Below are 22,876 nucleotides of genomic sequence, written 5' to 3' on the forward strand. Positions count from 1 at the left end.
ATTGCGCCTGTGGTTATTTAAACAGTACGTAACATGCGACAGCATTGAACGTCAAGAAACTATAGTACTTTATACATGTTTTACACACTATGATATACTCATTTCAACCCTCTCTGTTCACAGAAAATTTCCCCATCTGTCTATGTCAAGTGCCTTAAGTATTTAGGAAGCAACATTGTTTGCAAGCCTCCTTGCTAGCACGAGTATCTTCAGTCCTGCCTGCGTGGTCTTCTCGCGAAATATACGTAGGTTGTAGCGAGACGACTTCTAGCAACATATGATATGAAATTTAATTTAAACCGTATAGTGATTTAGAACAACCTACAACTGGCGTTGTATGAGCTCTGTGACGGTGTCATGCTTACTAAATGCACTTTTAACGAAACTCTCCTCTTTGTATCTTCCCTACCTTCTCTTCAATCCGATCTAGTATGGATCCCGGAATGATTAATGATTTTCTAATGTTTGTGGAACTAGGGTATTTTAAGCTTCCTCCTCTGAGTGCACCGCACTCCCTGGCGAGTCTTCCAGTTGGGCTCAGTTGTGGCACCTGCCTTTCCTACAGTTAGTTCCACTTAAAATCGCTTCGCATGCGTGCTTCCAGCTATTTCGTGCTACTGCTTCCAATGCGTGTTCGGCAATTGCGTGATCTCAGAGTAACAGCCCTCTGCCTGTTTGTGCAAATTACGTTGAACGTTACTGATATTGCTACTTGGCAGTAAGGCCTTATTCAGGTTGACTGTTGCCGGAAGCAACCGAACAGGCTTACCGCGGTGTTTTCTGCGTTACTAAGCGCTTTTAGAGTGCCCGCCACCTTCTCCTGCAGTGCTGAGGCAGAGTTACTTTTTCGTTTTGCCTCGCTCTGCGTGGCCGCCTTGCTTTTATCTGATAAGCGCGTTCCTCGTGATGCTGTAACACCTGCTCTTGAGGCTCTCCGTCGTGAACTGCACGGTGAGTGCATCCCTGTAGCTGTTATCGTGTAAGTTGCATCCGTTGTCTACACGCCTTGGTATTTCCTATATATTGTTACTGGAGGCGTCTATCGAACTTTTTCGGTCAGCACTATTCTAGAGAATACTTACATCTTTGGTTTCTTGTGTATATCGCTAACAGGCGCAAGTACACTCCAACGTTAGGAGCAGTAACGGTTATGTTGCTATGACAGTACGTCCAAAAAAATTAGGCAGTTTCAGAAACAGTGGGAAACTTTAAATGGCATCTAATACTAGTTGTACGTAGAAATTTTGTTGCTGACAAACGTAACTTGTCTTATGTAGTAAGCTGCAGAATTTTCACAAATTTTTATTGAACTACTAGAAAACCTTTTTACCGTAAGTGCCCTGTGATTTGAAGAATAGCTTGGCATAGCAGCTAGCTAGGAAGACTTTCTTACTCATTTGCTCCCTGAATGTTAGGTTTAATATGGACAGTTAGCAGGTTGTTGCATCTACATCAATATTTCAACGAAAGAACCACGTTCCTGAATCTAGTTCGTAGTTAACTGAATGAGACCTCTAAAATTTAAATAAGGGGAACAGTGGCAGCTACCAGAAACTTTACATTATATATTTTACATAGATGGCACCGTGATTGCTGGTACTCAATTTTGCTCGGTTAAACTTAATTTCATAAGCTCTTACTTTTTCCCAACCGCGTTAACACAACTGCAATTAACATTCAGCTGCGTTTGACAACGCTGATTGCTGAAGCTTTGTTGATGAAGTTAACCACTAATTGTAAACTTACGGCAATTTTTAGCGATTCCATCAGATGAAGCTAATGATATTCCTGTATTTCTCCCCGTGTAATTCACGACGAAATAGTTAACTGGTGAACGGCCGGTTGGTTGTGTCCAACTGGCACAATATTTCGGCAAGCGACCACACTGTCGTCAGTTGCACTGATTGCGTAGGAGCTGGAGTAGGGCAATGCTGTGCTCTGAGCACTCATCCACCTGTTCGCCAGTGAGCTTTTCTGTAAAAGCTCGTTTAACGACGCTGCGCGGCATTTCACATCTAGCGGTAGTGATACTACGTCATCTATAACGCTTTGTTCGACTAGAAGGGGGAAGAGATTAAGAGAACTCACGGGCACACTGCATAGTGATTCAGAAAATTCCATGAGCTTTCTGCTCTTCCAGCCAGGCAATCAATTTTACAATAAGGGAATCTAACCGTATTTAGGTTGGATATGGACAGTTACCAGAGTGTCTCACGTACATCAACGTTTCAGTGAAACTACATTTGTTCATCTAGTTAGTAGTTACCCGAACGAGGCATGCTCCATTAAAGGCGATGCTCCATCTTTAATAGAAATTTGATGTCAATTTTCTAATAAAAGTTCAAACCTTTATTTGTAGACCTTAAATCGACTGCACTAATCTGCTATATTAGAATCTAGAAATTAGATTCTGGTACCAGATTTGAAGGATTCGTCTATTCCAGGCAGCTAGCCCAGCCACTTTACTACGTCTTTCACAATTCACGAGTTTTGAAACATTCTCCCTTCATGAAAATTCGGTTTCACAAGAATTTTTCGAATCTCGAAACAATGCAAAGGGAAAAAATAGTGCAGCCATGAAAAGTGCTGTATCACTGCTTATCCCACTAGTAATGTAACCTAGAGGCAAACAGAACTAATTTAGAATGTTTCAAATGTTTAGTAATTCTTTTCAATGTTTTAGACCACTGTACACAATTTCAATACTAAATTATCTAAGATTTGCTACAGAATGGAGTTGTTCAGTTCTTTGGCAATTTCAGCAGCTATAACCATATCTCACTTCATGTTACCTGAAGTTTTCCCATGCAGGTTTGAACTGTGGCAGTGTCCTGATTTACTCTCATTCTGAGACAGCTATAGTCTACAGCAATCTTACTATAGTTTCAACTGCTTTGATATTTAAAGTGGTTTGTTTGCTACCTGTTTAACATCGGAATGTGACAGGGCTGTCTTATTCGCAAATAAGAATTCGAGTTTTCCATCTGAGATGGGGGCCAGTTTTGGATCAGAAAAAACGGGCCAAGCATTCAACCCTGAGGTATGTCTGCTGTAGTCTTCTGCCATTAGGTAATTATGTTTTTCGGATAAACTGTTTCTTTTATTGTGCCGCTAACGATGACATTGACCACGGCCGCGGAGGAGAACGCGCTCTCTAAAAAAGCCGGCAAAGTGCTGGAAGGAGCAGCTGCGGCGGCCGCGTTACGTAAAGCTGACAGTGACCCCCAACCGCTACCTGCTCCGGAGGACGAACCTCGCGAGAACACGCCGCCGGCCTTCTGGTCTGCTGGCTGAGGAAGCCCCAATCTCTGCACAGTTCCGTGTAAATACTCCTGCTGCTCACGTTCTCTTTGCAGACTCACGTATAACGAACGTGCAAACACTCATGCTAGAAAAACATACTTACTACAAATTTTAGCGAACATCTGAGTTCGAAAAAGTTTACAGATTTGTAGAGAACGGTGTGCGAGCTCCATAAACAATTTTATAAACACTATCTTTGTTTGAATTCGAAATGAAAATGATTTCGTATGATATTTTACAGTTCAGTAACTTTACTAATTGTGTGTTTTTGCAAGGTATTTGGCATCAGAAGCCTAGATCTTGCTAAGGTGAGGTGGCTTGCATGCTTAACGATGCTGATACTGGTAGGTGCAACCTCAGTGAAGGCGTTGTAGTTGCAGGGGCCCCAATCTGAATGATATCTGGGATTTTAAGGTCAATTCCCGTAGATAGAAGTTTTACCTCAGTTTCTTTGCTACCCTGGAAGTCCAGTTTTCCTCTTCAGGAATCGTACGTTTAGCACAGGGACAAAGGCTCATATTTATTAAATAACGGTAAGTCAGATTTCGAAACCAGATTTTCAACTGTAAAATTTCCGGAAGCGGATGTTAACTGACCTTAATTTATTAGTTATGAACCGAAAATTAAAAACTTTTTAAAAGTAGAAAATTAAGGAGGTGGAACCTGATTAAGTTTAAAGACAGTTTAAAATTAAATATCTTAACGTTTGACGAACGGGGAGGGGAATACAGCGGCAGATAATCAATTAGGAAAAAGACGAGGTAAACTAGATTAGCTGATTTTACCTGTCGAAGGTAGAAAATAAAGCAAATAAAGCAAGCAAATGAAAAGCTTCTAAACAAATGAAATTGGCGGAAAGTGTCAAATGGGAAATTAGGTTCGGCTAGGGGTCAAAGCGAGACTAACTAGAGGAAACAAAACCTATAGGGAGATTAAAGAGACTTTGAAAACGAGAAGCAATTGCACGAATACTAAGACCTCAGATGGCAAGCCAGCACTCGGGGGGGGGGGGGGGGGGGGGGGGGAAGCCAACAGACGAAATATCAGACTTCAAGAACAATGTAATGTTTCCAATTCCAAAGAAATCAGACGCTGACGAGTGTGAGCACTGCCTATCAGTTTAAAATGCCATGGTTGAAAAAATTGATACGAATTTACAGAAGAATGGAGAAACTGGTAGAAGCCGAATTCGGGGGAGGAAGGTGAGTTCCAGAGAAATATGGAAACACTAGAAGCAATACTGACAACTTCTTAGAAGGTAAATTAAGGAAAGGTGAACCTATTTGTTTAGCATTTTCAGACTAATTGACGAATAAAGTCTGAAATACCTGCTCGACATTTTAAGTATGATTGGGAGTGGGGAACATTCACTGGTGTTAAGATATAGCAAAAAAATGCATAATATGTAGAAAAATCGAATTTTTAGCAATATTGTGTATTTCCCCTAAACGTCTTCCTTGCCTCCAAGTTAATTTCGCTTCTATTTGCTCTCTATGATTACCTGGTATCTCCTAATAACACAGTTGGAAAAGCGACTAATTTCATCGAGAGAAAAACAATGTCTAACGGCACTGGAAGGAAACTAGGATAGCGCTGCTTCAATGATCGATCGGGGAGCAATGATTTTGTAGTCAGACACAGTGGGTTGCTGCGTGGTGCGCGTGGCGTGGAGGTGTGCGCAAGCTGTCGTGTCTTGACAGACTTCGCATATGGCCCGCTGATGGGAAGTGTTTAATGCCACATGACGTCAATACTAATCCCTACACACTTGTGTGACCAGATCTGTCACTCCATCACTCCGTCAGGACACCTGTACATTTGCTGATTCACAACGGTGTGACTTACCACCTGCCGTCAAATTCGATATTCCAAGACTCTTCCAGAACGATAGCGCACAAACTTACGCCTATGGATACCAGAGAAAATTTCTAATAGCTAGAGGACAGGTCGTTATCCATATATTATGAATAATTTTCTTCGTTATTGCACCAATTTTCTGTTTTCTCATGCATAGAATTCTATACATTTCAGGAATTTATTCCTATTTTCAAGTGCAGCTTTTGACTTTGGTATTTCATATGACGTCTGCACAATGATGGCTTTACAATAACTGCAAGAAAGAAAAAATTTTTTAACCGCGTAAAAACAAATTTATAATTTCCGAATCCACGAAAATCACGACAGCAGCGTAAAAGCGGCTGAAAAACCGAAGGAACTACTTGTCTGTACGTGTGAGCGGACGGAAGATCAAGAAAAAGTGAAGGATGACCACTTCTTCCGTCTATTTCGAAAACTAAGTTTTCCTGATGCTATTATTAGTAAAAACTGAATTGAAGGACTTCGTGACGTAAGAGTGACTTTTCTTAACTCTTTGACCGTAATTCTCCCGCTAACTGATACACTACATGAAAAATGCTGCAAATATTTCATGGTCGTCCTCAGCTTCAGGTTCCAATGAGACCGACTCCTCTGCGCTGAATGGCGTGTCTCGGGCTAGACAATTATTCATATGCTGAATGTGACCTATTAGCGAGTCATAATAAACTTTGCCACCTGAATACGAGGCAGAGGTTACATTTGAGCTTAACACTAACTTACAAATACGCGATTCCCGTCTAAGTTATGATTCCAAGATAAATACTGAAACAAGGTTTATAGCAAATTACTCTAGACCTAATTTTAGTTACTGATATAGCTCTTTCGTTTTTACATCGACGTTGAACACTGTTTAGGAGACTGCAATTTACTGGCGTATCTTTTGCCGGCGAAGTTTTCCTAGCTATTACATTGATCACTCATGCGTGCATTGCTGTATTGAAATCTGCTTAGTAAATAGCATTTCGCTCATGTTGTGTAAACCATGCTTGGCAAATTTCCTAGTAATTCTTGAACATACAAATATTAGCCCCTCTATGTTCTATAATTTGCAAGGAACTTTAGAAAACAGTTTGCGAAATAGTAGTATCCTCCGATTAATATTTAATTTTGTAAAATAAGGACACCGCACAGTAGTTTGAATCAACCAGTTTTATTGCATGTTAAGACATCCATTCCCATCTTGCTGATGCTATTAATGCACGCACTGCCTTATCACAAACATAATAGTATTCGGTTGTGTATGTAACTACTTTTTACTTTAAATGTTTATGTGACGGTTCAGTCTTTCTGCTGTCATTTTCCTATTTTACGTTTACACAGTTTACCAAACATATCTGAGTCATACCCCATCTTCGGTATGGGTTGTGTGCGCCTTCAATACGACTAGCAAATATTTACAATTGTTTAGATTGCCTATGGTCGGCGCAGCAGATGGAAATGTTTTCCGTGGAATTTATCGAAGTAATTCCACAACGTGTTCTCTCATCCTTATTGCGTCTCATGTTTTATGATTTAGGTGTCCGGTCAGTCCGGAAGTTCCTTAGTTACTCTTAAGCCAGAAGTTCCGTTCCGAGACAACTTTAGTGTTATAATGACCTCTGATGGTTAAGTGATTATTTGTAAGTAACGTCCCGTTATTTTATTTTAGAAGTTTTAACTGTATAGTTTATCAGACTTAAGAAGCGTTATTGTCTCCTATTGCCTTAATATTTTCGTCATTTCAGTTTATGCCAGATGATTGAACTTTGAGCGTTGCGAAACCGGTTGCATATGTAATAAAATATGTTGTTTCAGCAGCTGTTGTGCTGTTTCTTCATTTTACAAAATGGACTTACTGTTGCGGCTGCCCCGCAGTAAGCTCTTTTATACTATCCTTACGTCAAGCCTTAGATCTTTTTTATTGTTAAAAACGTTTTGTTCTCTTTTCTTCGTCGCTGCACATGTTTAAGCGCATTACGAGATCTCAACAGCGCTGCCACAACATTGGAACCAAGGAGATTCTTGATCTTATTGTTTAGCTTTATATGTAAGTATCAATATGTATTGGCGACGTTTTCGGATAAGAGTTCGCTTCATTATCTTCGCCCAGAGAGCGCTAGCTGGTTCTGGTCAATGCCCCTACCGCACGGAAGGAAACTGGTGAGACTACTTTTTTCCCGATTGCTGCCGGAGCGCTCTGGTCACCGCAGCTGGAGAGCTTCTAAAATCCAGCGAACAGACGGCGCCCTGACAACTCACAGCGAAAACACTGAAACAGACGATTTCAGTTAAAGAAAAGATTTTCTTTCAGTATGATCTTTCACAGTCTTAGGTGAGGACCGTACTAATAAACCAGTTCAATGCTTGATATTTGTGTAAAACCGTCGCTGAAAATGGTGCGCAAGTAAATGTCCACCTACCGCAAAACCGTCTGCTGTTACTGCACTTAGCATCTGTTACGTGTCATTTTTTAGAAAGCACTTTGTGTAAACTGCTTCGGCCGATCCACAAGGATCTTTTCGAACCGAGACTGACATCGTTTCTCGCTTGACTAACGTACAAAAATAAACTACATTTGGCAGCTACTAGGCACCTGCCCAACCACCGACCTACGCAAGCCATCTCTCTGCCGTCTTCCTACTGACGTCAACAGACTGCCAACGCTCCAGTTACATCAGTCTTACAGTTACGCAGTATTTCCTTTTTATACCTTGTTTGAAGTACGCGTCATTCTTCCAGTTTCATTCTAAAGAACTGAAAGTTGGCTAGTAGCGCGGTAACTGCAGGTTGTAATGGGACGCCATTTTTAACCTTTATAGAAGTATCCGATACCAGGATTAATCCCGAATCTGGTATAGGTGAAAATTCTCGGCTGTTTCACTGAAATTTCATACGGTTTTGTACAAAAAATAGTTACACTATGTGGAGTTAAAATTTTTATTCTGTTTAAGATGAAACTACGAAATGTTTGGCATACTTAATTCGTATTAATTGCACACTAATGCTAATTATTAAATTTCTGGATTCACTCAAAATATTTCTGCTAAAATTATTTTGCTTTGTAAACACACTGGAATATTGTGAGTACTGCAGAATGTGAGTTTCAGTGGAAATGACTATGATTGAATTAGACTATTTCGATCCTGTCACTGATAATGTAATTTGTGGTGTTATAGAAGTGGAAATTGTAAAGACGGTGTGATATTGAAAAATCTGACAAAATTCAAGAATACAGGCAAATTTTCATCGTTATTTAGCTATCAAGAACCCACTACGTTAAAAATTAAAATTTCAGTCTATAAAATACCCCTAGACGCAATAACTGCAACAAACGAGAGGAAAAAATTAACAGTAAGAACTTTCTGTTATGTATCTTACGCGCCTCTAAGCTTTTCAAATTAATCAAGAGATTAAAAAATTTAATGGTGATGAGTGGGAAAGTAAGATTACAAGGTGCACTGGTTGAAGTGTTCCACTTGGCCGAAATTCGGAAAACTGGGTAGTCAGTTACGCGATATTTTTCATTCAACGACAGTACGCTGCAACTGAAAAGGTGCTACGCCCTATCAGTTTAACAGATTTTGATACAGGAGTAAGTATCCCCAGTGGGTAATTTCGCTCGGTACGGAATGTTTTGCGGCCGAGCTAGTGCTTCTAATTCGCCCCCGCCCATCGTAATATGCGGTGTTTGCTTAACCGCGAACCTGCGAGCCGTGAACACCGGACCCTCGACAAGACGGCAGGCGTTGTCTGCGGTATCTGTGACAACCACACGAGCACACAGGACGGAGGCGCCTGTTTCTCTGCCGCTCTCAGGACGTCGTAGCACAGAGCCAGAAGGAGCAAGCAGATGTGTTCGTTACAATTTGTTTTTTCTGTTGCCCCTCTCGCAGTTACAGTAACTTTTTATCATCTCTCCTATTCAAACGCACACAAAGGTAGCAGTTAAATGAATTATTAATTAATCATTGTAAAATTTTACACACCTTTGAAAATAGTCTGGGAGTGTTGTAAATGAGTCCGTAAGAGCACGAGTTGAGCACCCTTGTCTGAAAGTGCGTCGTACGCGATATGATGCGACCTGCACGCTCTTGCCGCATGGTCTGCGTTCTACGAATAAGGGAGCTAGCATAACGCACCAAGAGCGGGAACTCGTCTCTAACCGTGGGAAGACCCTCAGACATTTCCAGTTCGCTGGACACTGTAGTTGGCCGCATAAGACGATTTCAGAACTATTGCATAGAAGCTGTGCCTCAAAATGGCCAGTCAAGGAAGGCAAATGAGAAGCGATTAAGCACAGTTCTCTATTAAAAATGCCATCTAGCTGCTGCAAGAATGTGGTAAGCAAGTAAGTGATTTGTCCGGAGCGTTATCGGTGAATGGTACAACGGAAGAACGTCATGAATAGTCGAATGATTTTATTTTAGTTTTGATTTTGGTGATGTGAGCGACTTCAACATCTTTTCATCAGAGGTAAGAACTACAGTGTGGCGAAACCAAAAATACGAACTGCAGGATAGCGGGAAACTACTGAAACTACTACTGAAAACGGCACCGAGGAGGGGAGAGGTATCTGTGTCGGTACGGTGCTGCTTTTATCCATCGAATGTGTAGAGCAATTTCATCGACAGTAATTTAAGATAGGAGTAAAATCCGAGAGTAAATGTGCATAAGAATGCACAATGTTAGTTACTACGTCTACTCCAAAATTTATCATCCAAAGCACACATCAGACCTTGGAAAACATTGGCTTCTTTGTGTCTCAGTGCTATTGAGACCACTTCACTCGTCAGGCCTTAACCCCATACGGAATTTATGGGACAAACTGGAAGTGTCGTGACAACTATAACCAACCCTGAAGATCTGAAAATGGGTAGGGAGAAAGGAAACTAATTGCGGCTGCGGACACTGCTGGCGTCTGGTACAACGCACGAGTGCTTTAACGCGATTATAAAGCAGTGAGGGACATCGCACGATGTGTTGAGTATCACTGTTATTCACTATTATTCCGGTATTCACCATGGATTGCTTTGGTCGAATATTAAAGAAACTTGTGTTAAGCCGGGAAATGTTTAAAAATGCTGTCTCGTGTTCCTTAAAAATTATGTACTCTAATTTGAAAATCTTTATTGACGACTATTTCATTTGTTCAGTAAACATGAGTGAATAAAACCTACCGTTAGATGGAGTGGAGACCGAATGCAAACGACCGCCTGCGCGTGCTGACTGCTAATTTAGCCCTGCGTCTTTGATATATCATCCACGTGATATACATACCGTAATCTCTTCAATCATTGCTGCCCTTAGGGTGTAATTCCGTTCGCTGATTGGAACAAATGCGAAAATGATCACACGCTAGACAAATTTCTGCAATAGTAGCAAACCTCTGGAGCTTATAGTTCGGATACCAAAGGTTAACACTGAGACCAAGATGATGTAGCATGAAATGCAACAGACATTCATTAGCGCCATTCTGGGACGGGGAACTACACATATTAAGGAAACAAAACATAAGATGCTGGCTGGTTGCGTTAAAGGGACAAAAAATACAAGGTCATCAGTCCCTTCATTCCGTATGTATCGTACCAGAAATAATCTTCGGAAAAAGGATACAAATGAAATCCTGGAAAGCTCGATTGTAAACTAGATACACAAAAAATCTAATAGGAGGAGAGAGGGGTAATGTAAGGTGCTAATGCAACGTATTCTAGAGTAATATACTGCTGAAACGTGTCAAACGACCGCAATTAAAACTTTTCAGGAACTCTTAAGTAGCAAGACGGTGGTTAGGATCTAGCGTCCAGACGAAACACAGGGTCTAAACCGGTGGGAGGCGATCATGATTTTTCAAAAGTAACCACCACGCATTTAGCTTACGGAAACCAAGGAAAACTTTAATCTTTCACAAAGACGAGAAAATTTCCTACCAGTGAGAATCTGTACTCCGCGTCTTGTAGGAAGGCGGTCCTATTTTCAGCTGTTCTGCACATCCCTTTCCATTAAGCCGCTACTAGCCAATGAGACGTATTCCTTTCCGAGCGACAAGCGGCTAGTTACTTCTAGACGTTGAGAATTTCCCGTACGTTGCGCTGTTGCCGTTCTTCGCGACAATACTGTTTCATTCACAGAGCGGCCGAATTATTCAGGTATTTTCTTGTAGCGGCGCAACTGTAAACCTATGTAAATAGTGCCTTAACCGCTGCGCTTTTTCGCTCATCAAGTACGTCGGGGACACGCTACTACGATCTTATTTAATCGGTGTAGCCTTTACGAAAGAAAGATGCTCAAAGATTTTATTTGGTTATCATTGGAACATAGACTATTTTAGAGAAATAGTAAATTTAGGGAATCTGAGCTAGATTGTGGAAAGCTTTGAGTCCATGCGTGGCACAATCATCGCGAAAATAGACTCAAGTATGTGGGCAGCCATTCATACACGTCATATGCCAGTTCAATAGGGAAGTTAATAGTTAATGTATGACTTCCATTTCGCAACTAATTGAAGTTACGTAGGTGCCGATCTCGACTGGAGGCTCGTGGGCCCAAATAGATTACCGATTTGCCTACTTTCCCCTCACCCACAGTTGAAAAATTACGAAATTTGAAAAAAATATGATTAGTTTTAATCGGGAATATTGTGGCCTTTATAAAGCGCCATCCGAGGAAAACAGAAAATCAAGATGATCGAACTTGTTTGAACCCCTTTCCGGAACAACTCTTGCCTTTAACCGTTTTGACAATTGGTGCGATATGGAAAAATACGTGCAGTAAGGTGCACTAGTGATAACAAATACGATGGTGATTGCTTGATTATAGTGCCATATTTTCATAGAAAATTTTCCATTCACAAAATTATTCACTTTTTAACTGCGAGGAGCTGTCGAAAAGTTTGTAGCCCGAGATAGTTGCCGTAATGTCTCTCACAAACACCACCTACTTTTATGGCGATCCTTTGTGGGTATGCATATCATTCGTTAGTTTTGCCGCTAGGATGCGTTGTATACAGTAGTGTAAGCAAAATTGCGAATATCGCTCCAATCAAAAACCGTTCCGTGATTGAATATCTTCGTTTGAAGGGGATGACGCCCAAGGAAATTGCCGAGAACACGCTGAATACACTCGAGGACAGTGCACCGTCTTATGCAAGCTTGAAAAAGCGGGTGTCCGACTTCAAACGTGGAAGAAAGAGTGCAAGATGCGTCAAGCAGCGGAAGGCCTGTCACCGTTGCCACTGAGGAAACAGTGGCCAATTGACAACGTTGCAGCACACTGAAAGCACATTTGGAATCTCCAATGGGCATGATCATGAAATCGTGGGGGATACTTTGGCAACGCGATGTGTCATCTCGGTGCGTCTCGAAATTGAATGCAGATCGAGACGGGAGCGTGTGAAGTGCTGTGATAGAAATCTCCGGCCAATTTGATGCGGATGAAGACTGCATTCTTGCAAGGTATGTCACAATGGACAGAAGGTGGATTCACCACTTTTATCCTGAAACAGAACAGTCGATGGAAACATCCTTCATCCCCTAGCCCAAAGAAAATTCTAGGTGCAAAAATCAGCTGGTAAGGTAATGGCATCGGTCTTCTCGGATGCAGAAGGGGTAACTATGGTGGATTACTTGCAAAAGGGCGTACCTATCAGTGCATAATATTACACCCTCCTGCAACTTTTGAGAAATAAAGGCGAGGAAAAATGGCGAACGGAGTTCTTTTGCGTCAGAACAACGCACCGGCGCACGAAGGCCTCGCACCACACTAAACTGCGTAACTGCGTGTTCACATTGTTACGTCATCCGCCATATTCTCCAGACTTTGCTATATCAGAACACTTTTGACAAACCTAAAAAGATCTCCAAGGACGAAGATTTGGGAATGATGCAATGAACACTTGGTTGGACTAAGACCTTTTATTTGAATGGTTTGCAGAAGTTATCTGAGCGTGCCTGCAAGTGTATTAGTGTAGGCTACACGGGTATTATGTTTAAAAATAAATTGGTATTATGAAATTTGTCATTTTTGTTAGATTAGAAACTTTTCGACGCCCCCACCCCTCGCATCTTTAAACCTTTACAAACGTCAGTTGCTGGAACTTTCAATTGCTCTTTAATAGCTTCCGTTATAAATCTGAGAAAGTTAATCGTAACCAGCTCTTTGCTGAGGTTAATTTGTTATCAACATAATGTACTCAGCAGAGCTAAACTACTTCCTAGTAGCTGCACGTGCACTTTTGTAGCCAAGAACATCATCTAAACTGGATAAATGTCTGGTAGACAGTTCCCTGCGTTCCTTTCACCCTCTAAACCATCAGATATTCATTAAAAATTTTGAAACCAGAAATCATTCTTTGACACTCAGCCATTAAAAAGAATGGAGTTGCCTGTCTTTAACTAACACACTTCACTTCATCTATCATGAAAATTTAGGGCCATACTTCAACAGGTGTTGGTTCTCTATGGCGATGGGTAGGAGTTTCAAAGAGTGGTAAATGTAGTAGGTCTGCGGAAGAGTTTATCGGCTATGAGGGGATGACGGGTAGCCTTGGCAGCTCTTGCTATACCACAACCCTTGAATTAATGTTGACAAACCGATCCTCTCCAAAGTTAAACACAGGGGACGGAATAATTAAGAAAAAATCAGTTTTACATCACATTTTCACATGTGACATGTGGTCACGGTATATGCCAGACATTCACTGGTATAATTGTGAAGACATTCTATGCTGGAAATTTTTCTAAACCCCCATCGCAAATTAATACTGGATTTCAGTAAAGCACCCTCATTTAGAATAACCGGATACTTTAAGCACATTCAAGGAACTACGCGATTCGTTACTGTCATCAAGAGCCTGTCGTATCTTTACGTTATTTCATTAATGAACAGTGCAGAAAAGAAAATGTGTATGAAGCATTTTCATTACACACTGACACGGACCAAGTAAGAACACGTGAGAAAGCACCGTCGTATTGTTAAAGTAGGACGTGGAGCCAGCCCTTGAGTCACGCAATTTGAGCAACACTGCGCACCCTTGCCGGATGTCAGTTTTCTTGTGTTGCTCCCGCGACCTGTCTCACAAACCGTAAGTTGGAGGTCAATCGATAAAAAACTTTTGAAGCTCTTCCGTTCTGCAGCTGCTTCGTTACTGCCAACAGTAGACGAGTACAACTTTGTATTCGCTTAGTTGACAACTCTTTGGAGACCGTAGCAAATCACGTGAGTGGAAGCCTCCGGTAATCACGCGCTGAAGTCTTTAGCACAACCTTTCGTGCTGCCATCCTCTCGTTCTGGGGCAAGCGCAAATTTTACCTTATCTGACGTACAAAAGTTTTTCCCAAATAAGCAGCTAAACTGAGCACTAAGCGACGGCGGCATACAAAATTTTAGAAATACTCTTGCATGAACTCAAGAGTAAGATTAACAAATTCATGGATTATACTGAAATACTTCGTCCCTCTAAAGAAACTGCTTCTGTAACAATCTTACAACAATTTAATTTTCGATGTCTGACGTATTAATGCTGTAAGAACCGTTACTGCGGATGGACCCATGTGTAGTAGCAAGTGACAAATTTTTAAACCTGAATACATTGCATTACTGTCTCATACGGACGTGTACGCCCAGCACAGTACGTTTGACTATAGTTATCTCTATGCTACGAAACGTTGCCAGTTGCCTCCACCTCTGCAACAGTGAAAAGATTCCATGTATCCACAATTTTGTGGCCAGACGTTCAGACAACTGATCCAACCAAATTTTAAATGTCCAACAAACCTACATGCAAGAAGTACAAGTGGTGTAGCAGCAAAACTGAGTGGAATGTTGGTATGTATACAACTTGAACAGTCAACGTTGAGACCTTGGGTTCCTTAAAATATACCGGGTGATCAAAAAGTCAGTATAAATTTGAAAACTGAATAAATCACGGAATAGTGTAGATGGAGGTACAAATTTACACACATGCTTGGAATGACATGGGGTTTTATTAGAACCAAAAAAATACAAAAGGTCAAAAATGTCTGACAGGGCGCTTCATCTGATCAGAATAGCAATAATTAGCATAACAAAGTAAGACAAAGCAAAGATGATCTTTACAGGAAATGCTCAATATGTCCACCATCATTCCTCAACAATATCTGTAGTCGAGGAATAAAGTTGTGAACAGCACTGTAAAGCATGTTCAGAGCTATGGTGAGGCATTGCCGTCGAATGTTGTCTTTCGGCATCCCTAGAGATGTCGGTCGATCACGATACACTTGGCGACTTCAGGTAACCCCCAAGCCAATAATCGCACGGACTGTGGTCTGGGGACGTGGGAGGCCAAGCATGACGAAAGTGGTGGCTGAGCACACGATCACCACCAAACGACGCACGCAAGAGATCTTTCACGCTTATAGCAATTTTTTTGGTTCTAATAAAACCCCATGTCATTCCAAGCGTGTGTCAATTTTTACCTCTATATACATTATTCCGTGGTTTATTAAGTTTTCAAATTTATAATGACTTTTTGATGACCCGGTATATTCAAAAGTGCTTTCTCGAAGAACGCTGAACTTAAATTATTAATACCATTACTGGTATGCGCATTAAGCTTTAGTAATTAAATACTCTGCCAACGTCTACGACTAATTTACTGATAAAATGATCTTCCTTGACAAACATTTTATGATGACAGCGCTCACTAGCTTTGACGTCTTATTTCATGTTAGTCCACGCAATTTAACAATTTAGTTCCACAATACTATACTACGAGAAAACCACAATGTAAGGCGGTGTGCATTCCCATACTTCATGAACGTTAAAGCCAACCTTAGAGGTACGAGAAGACGAAAATTAATAACTTTGAATCACAGTAATCAAATCGAACTTCACTAGCACCCGAACTGTAGACACTATGCAGCAATATTTACCTATCAAAATACATTTGCCTGACTGTTGCATGTGAAGATTCGAGGAACTATATGTAAAAAAAAAGGCCGTTCTGGATAGTACTAGCGTTACTTTGTATAATATCTGCAGTCGTGCTACATGATAGCGCAAACGCTAACCTCAGAGAGCCTCTCCGGTGTAGGCGCCATCGCAACGCTGTTGGGACGGAGCTGCACAGGACACTGAACACTGAGTGGACGCGCCAGCAGCAACAGGTGCTGTGGAAGGCCACGCCCTATCAGCTTCTAGTATCTATCCCTACCTGTACGTCAGACTCTTTGCCCCTACGCGACACTGGTTTAACTTCTCCCGCGAAGCCCTCACGAGCTTTGCGTTTCATGTGGTCACTAGTTGAAGGTCAGTCTTCAGATTCCATGGAAATCAAATGGGAGATACACGGACGCTTTGATCGGTTCAGCTCTGAACCGAAAAGTGACTTAGGAACTATTACACCAGGAATCAGCTATCAGAAGTATCTAAGAGCGAACTCTTCACTTTGTTGCCCAGTAGGGCAAAGCTCTTACATCTTCCACTTGCCAGACTCGCTACGCAGTCGCTAATACCAGGACTTATCGTTATTCGATGAAACAGTGCACATTTTCTAGCAGTTTATGAGCACTAATAAACTATCTGAAGAAACATCCTCAGTCAACGTAGTGAAATAACACGGCGAAAAATTATTCTTCCCTGTTATTCACAAACTCTTGAGCGCTGATGATTACCGACGACTTCCGTAGCCAGTGGGTAGATATCTGAAAACTAAGGCGAGAAATATACAAGGGAAGTAACCTCCACATTAGTGTAGATATGTATTTAGGTAATTATGCAGAGTTACAAGTTTGATGCATGAGTAACATTCAACTTCTTTCTAACTATTAAAAAACTGCGATTTAGAATGCCATTATTTCATGGCTCGTGGAAAGATTCCATACCATCATTTTTTGTGAAACTAATCTCAAAACTATCACCAAACGAACTAAAAATTTGGGCATCTTTGTACAGCGCAGTTTCAATCACGTCACTAAATTGAAATGTACAGGCGGTCTATGACTACTACTATTTGGAAAAAAATTGACAGAACAGACACGAGAACTCTTAACATGCAGTAGCACAGGGTTTAGGTTATCGTCCTATTTAGAAAACGCAAGAACGAGCATTTTGCCTGCACCATGAAGTAAGTATCAAAACCATTTAAAGCACAGCAGCCTATTCAGGTAAGTCTTCCAAGCATTAACTTCACACCGATGCGTAGTCAAAACGAGACTGTCCTGCACTATTCTGCTAATGTCAACTCTCACTTCGAAGTACTATCTCATAAATCTTCTATCGAAGTTCGTTTAGGGCGTTGGGCGTGTCCAGGTTACGTGAGACAGTCTCAGCACGGAAGGTTATATAACTGACCAACGTCCTAAATTAGCTTTCAATCTGGACCTCACGGTAATTACCTCTTTGAACCCTCTATTCACAAGAATCCACTTTTGTCTTCGTAGTCACGTATTTTGACAATTCTAGTATCTTCTGATTTTGAAACGCGCACAGCTGCGAGGATGTTCAAGTTTACGTGATCAGCTTACGGGCAAAGTAGCGGTAATGGTGGAAGCAAAATAACTAGTCCAATTTTCATTCTATCGAGAGTAAGATGTGTGTTAAAGGGCACTAATCTATTTTGGATCTCGCTGCAGAATTCTAAGCTAGTAAAGCGTCAGTGAAGCGCTGGAGAATGTAAGTCTGTAGAGACTGTAGGCTTCTAAAGGATGTTTCAGCTAGGAGAATTACGATTTCTATGAAGCTCTGAAGTTAATTCAGACGAGTGCGTCTGCAGAATGTAGTAGATACTTGAGTGGGTGCGCGCTAGAGGGAACGCAGCTACGGGTGGCGGGGTAGGTGTAAGCACTTGCTTGTGCTGCTCCAGAGGCAAACGCTTGCAGCTACGTACTTGGAGCGGAGAGCGGTGGCCCATAGCGGCTTTGGCCCTAGCGCGAGCTGCGTGGGCGTCTACGGACAGCAGGGTTGCGCCTCGCTGGAGCTGGAAGCGTTGCCGGCCTGCGCTAGAGCCTCCAGCGGTGTGGGCCGCTCCGCGCCGCTTTACGTAACGAGGCGCGACGCACCCACCGCTGCTTACGTAACACGCACCGGCACAGACACCCCCGCCCCCGCCCACGTCCGAGCACACCCCGCCAGTTGCCCCTTCATTAACCTGTTCCGTGACAATACGAACCGATATGCCGGAGCCCAAGTAGGAATCATCTGTTAAAGAATCATTTAAGGCAAATAGTGCATTATTGCAGCGGAGCTAAGTTTCGTATCCCCACTAACTCGTTACCCGGTACTCCGAATTACGAACTTTCAGAAACTGCGTGGCAAAATTGTAAACCTGGTAACCCGGAAGCTAAATGGGTCCGTTTTGAGTGACGGGAGGAAGATAAGTGGTTACGTGTCCACCTTGTTTTCAACACAGGGAAGAAAACAGCCAGTGTTAATTTAAACATTCCCCATAGAACACTATAGAAACAGTTGATTGGCAGATATTACTTTTGCAATACGCTACTTCGCCAGAACCCGTCGAAACGTCGTGGGATCTCAAAACTGCCAGAGCTTTTCATCAATTTATTCAGCAAAGATGCTATAACCTCGACAACGCATTGATCCAATCTCCTATACTTAGAAACAGCTATTGCAGAAACAAGTCGTGGACTGTGACTGGAACCAACAACTTATTAAGACTGATTAAAGCTCACAAATATTAGAAACTTTGAAACGCGGAATATAGAACGGGTATGGCACCATCTTCGATCTCCCTTATATCAGCCTTACAGCTAAAGCAGTCCATGAAAACTGTACATACTCAACTTTTAGTAAATAGCTTTGCAAGACAAACGCTCAAAGCAACGAACTTCAAGAGAGCCTTCTCTAACAGCGATGACTCACAGCTTTGTAGTTGCTTAATCGCTATTCAGGAAAAATTTCCCTTTACCTTTGTCGACATGTTTTCTTTTTTTGACATTTGCTAACATTCAGAGACGCTGGAGCATCTTACGCAGTTTATACTTTTAATGCAATGTGACAGTGACAACGGTCATTCAACATACAAATATTCAGATATGCCGATTTTTCAATGGTGCACATCCCTTAGCTTGTAACATTAATAAACATCTGAAACTTTCACACCATACTCTTGTAACAAGAGTCTTTACTACACCAAGCTATTCTGCTATGAGCTGTACAGTATCTTTAAGACTAAAGATTTTGCTACTGGTCCTATTTTACCCGAATTTTGTATACTTCGCCTGCTCCATATAGTCTGGAAACTGATGCCTCGAAATGAGTGAAGACTTGCTCGATGTGATCTCATTCTGAACTGTATTACGTCTGGAATCGTGAGCAGTTGATACAAACTCCATGCGTGATGTGTCTAAGATAGCTATCTTTCTTGCCTTACATTTAGGACACGGGGTGGCTACATATTTGTGCGCAATATTTCGAAACTTCCGTAATTTGTTCCATCAGGTGGTGAAAACTGATGTACGTTAGTTGAAAGTTTAGGTAAGTCATCGCGCAACCTCAAACATTTTGAAACATCTATTATAAAGGCTTTCTGGCTATACCTAGATTACGTAATACGAACCCTTCCGTCGATACTGAAAGTGCACGATTGCAAGTGTGTATACAATACTCTGAATTGGATAAGAGATATGGTTGCTCTCCCACCTCACGTGTTTCTCAGTTGGTCTACACTGTATGCACGAGTGAGATTTACGTAAGATGTAATATTTAAACCTGATTCTTTGAAGAATTTAATTGCCATGTACAAGAAGCGTCAGATGCGATTACAAATTACTAAATGTGTTGAATGTTTTACAACCACGTAACCTACTAAGCTTAGGAAAGGTCTTAAAGTTTTTTACAGTTAGAAGTCGCTAATAGGTGTAATTTAAGCATAATGAGCTACGCTGTCTCAATAGTTTCTAACTAACTTTCCAGTTACACCTTTAACGTAATATTAAAGCTCTTAATGAGTAGAATGTGACAACGGTGAATTACGAAAAACATTAAGTTCTAGTGGCCTCGAAGCCATTATATAAGGAGGCTACAACTGGGACTGTTAAGCATGAGCCGGGTTAGTCTTAGTAATGTAGACAGCGTTTCTTAATATACCTTGTTCATTTGGTCACTTTTAACCAAGTTACATGTTGGGCCTACGACTAATTCATAACTAAATCAGGAATGGCAAGTAGTTACAAAGCAGGGTTTACATCTAAAGTATTAAATATGGAGAAAACGTAAAAGATTTTTGTACGCATTGTTACGACTAAGTTTTTGGGAGCGGTAGTGGTACAGGGGACGGGGTGTGGGGTGCTATGACACTTACCAGAAACCGGCTCTTATTCAGGTAGGACTCGAGATTTGATGCGGATGAAGAGTGCATTCTTGCAAGGTATGTCACAATGGACAAAAGGTGGATTCACCACTTTAATCCTGAAATAGAACAGTCGACGGAAACATCCTTCATCCCCTAGCCCAAAGAAAATTCTGTGTGCAAAAATCAGCTGGAAAGCTGCGGAAACGATCTCATCCATACATGTATGACAGAAGGCAGAATCGCTAATCAACAGTTCGTAGAGGGTAGCGGGTTCGAATCTTACCGCGGGCGAGGGCGGCTGCTGCGAGGCGGCAGCTGCTGCGGCCCCCAGGCTCTCAGTGAGCTTAGAACGCGCCTCGGCTATGGCGTCGCCGATGCTGGTGCTGGTGGCGTCCAGAAGACTCCCTCGCTCGTCCTCCGCCTGTGCGAACTCTTCGTCGCCCGTGCCATTGTGCAGCGCTCCGTCCGCCCTCTCTGCGTCCAGGAAGGTGTCCGAGGCGTCGCTCTCGCGCTGCTGCCGCTCCTTGTCCGCCGCCGTGGCCAGCTCCGCCTTGAGCGACGGCAGCGGCGAGTCCGGCAGGGCGTCCGGGCCGTCGGCCGCCCCCGGCGACAACGCCGACGCCGCAGCCGCGCCCGACTGTCGCTTGCGGTTCCTCCTCTGCGACATGTCCCCCGTGGAATCCTCCGCCTCAGAGTCGCTAGCCGCCGGTTGCGCCTCCTGCTCTGTCTGCTGCTCCGGCTGTACCACAGTGACGTCGCCGTGCTCGGAGCCCTCTGCAGACGAGTCCTGCGGCTGGGGCGGTTGCGGTTTCTCCTCTGCGGCTTCTAGCGGCGTTTCCTGTTCGGGCTGTGGCGACGCGGAAGGTTGTTGCTCTATTTCCTCTACCCTCTGCTCGATCGTGTCTTCACTGGAGCTCTGGACTGGCGGAGCAGAAACTGCGCTCTCGGCTGCCGGCGTCACCCGCCCGCTCTCGGTCTGCGCTGCTTCGCTCTCCACTTCGCCGAACTGGTCCAGCTCCTCCTCGTGTTCGCTTTCGAGCGGATCTGCCTGGCGCGCAGCTACGTCGCGCACGGTCGCCGACACACTGGCTACTAGCGGCGGAGCGCGCAGGTCCGCGACGTCGGCCGCTTTCGGCTCCGCTTCGGCTGCACCGCCGTCCTTCGCGGCGGGCTCACTCTGCTGCTGCTGCTGCGGTGGCGCCGGAGGATCGGCAGCGGGTTCCGGCGTCAGGTTCCAGATGATCTCCTGCACGAGTTCCGCAGCTGTAGCGGCGGCTTCGGGCGCAGTGGGCAGCGGGTCGGCAGCGGCGCGCGGTTCCGTAACGGGTCCCTCGCCGTCAGCCGCCGCCTCACCCGATTGGTCAGCGTCGGGCGGCAGCGGCGGTTCCGGTTGGCGGACGGGCGGAGTGGGCGGCGTCCCGGGGCTGCTCAGGTCCTCTCCGTCCGGCGCCTGCCGGCTGCTCGACGCCGACGACGCGCTCGGCGAAGCCTCCGGCGTCGGCGTCTTCGAGTTCTTGCCGCCGTCGCCGCCCTTGTACCTGCCGATGCTCAGCTTGCGCACCAGCGTCGACGCCTTGCTCGTGCGCGCAGTCTTGGCCGGCGACGGCGTCGCCTCTGCCCCGTCGGCCGCCGGACTCTCTTCCGCGCTGCCCTCCCTCTTGCTCGCCTTGCTCTTGCTCTTCTCCAGCTTCTTCACTTTCTTCCTGTCCTTCTCCTTGGCTTTGACGGCGGCCGCTTCCGGGTCCGCGGGCTTTCCCCGGCCCCCAACGCGCTGCCCCACCTCCTTCAGGCTCGTCCTGAACGCGCCGAACTTGCTTTTGGACTTGGGCGCCGCCGAAGACTCCGACGTGCCCTCGCTGTCGGGCGAGGACGGCCTGTTAGTGCCCCTCGGCGGCTTACTGCTGCGACTCTCCATGTGTAGACGCTTCCTGATGCGCGGTGGTACGAATCCGGCTAGTATCTGCCTGAGCGTCCGCATCAACAGCGGTTAGGTGCAGACGGGTGCGTCTTTGCGACGCGAGACGGTATTGTTTGTTGTCGGAGAGAGTGTCTGTGTGTCCGGCGTGCGACTGAGGCGGCGGGCCGCGGCTCGGCGGGGCCCAGACGGGGGAGGGGGTAGGGGGAGCAGTGGCGCACGCCCAGTGCTGCCGCACACACGCGCCACCTGCTGACGTAACCTCGCGCCGCCGTGTAAACAAGCGGACTAGTTTCCGAGAGCAGTTCCGCACTGTCCTTGCACACGGCCGACAGGTCTCCCCGAGCTCCCCCTCCCCGCCTCCCTACATTAAGTATTCTCGACTAGTAGACAAGCTGTGTGTGCCGGAAACAGAAGTGAGCGGAAGATCTCGCAGGTGGGAGAGCGCTTTCTGGTTGTGCAATTAGAGTCGAGTGCGAATTATATAAAACGTTTCAGCGTTGCCAAGCGGTAGC

The 22,876-nt window shown here is 43.9% G+C and overlaps 1 protein-coding gene across 1 annotated transcript in view; it reads right to left on the reverse strand.

Moving 5' to 3' along the window:
- LOC124787473 (fibrous sheath CABYR-binding protein-like) overlaps positions 1-22,523 on the reverse strand; it is an 86,381-nt gene extending 63,858 nt beyond the window's left edge. The window contains exon 1 of the mRNA XM_047254342.1: positions 20,730-22,523. Coding sequence (XP_047110298.1) covers positions 20,730-22,424 — 1,695 coding nt within the window. The 5' untranslated portion in view covers positions 22,425-22,523. The remainder of the gene's footprint in view (positions 1-20,729) is intronic.
- Between the last annotated feature and the right edge of the window lie 353 nt (positions 22,524-22,876).

The sequence above is a fragment of the Schistocerca piceifrons genome, chromosome 1 (assembly GCF_021461385.2).
Source record: "Schistocerca piceifrons isolate TAMUIC-IGC-003096 chromosome 1, iqSchPice1.1, whole genome shotgun sequence".
Classification (NCBI taxonomy): Eukaryota; Metazoa; Arthropoda; class Insecta; order Orthoptera; family Acrididae; genus Schistocerca; species Schistocerca piceifrons.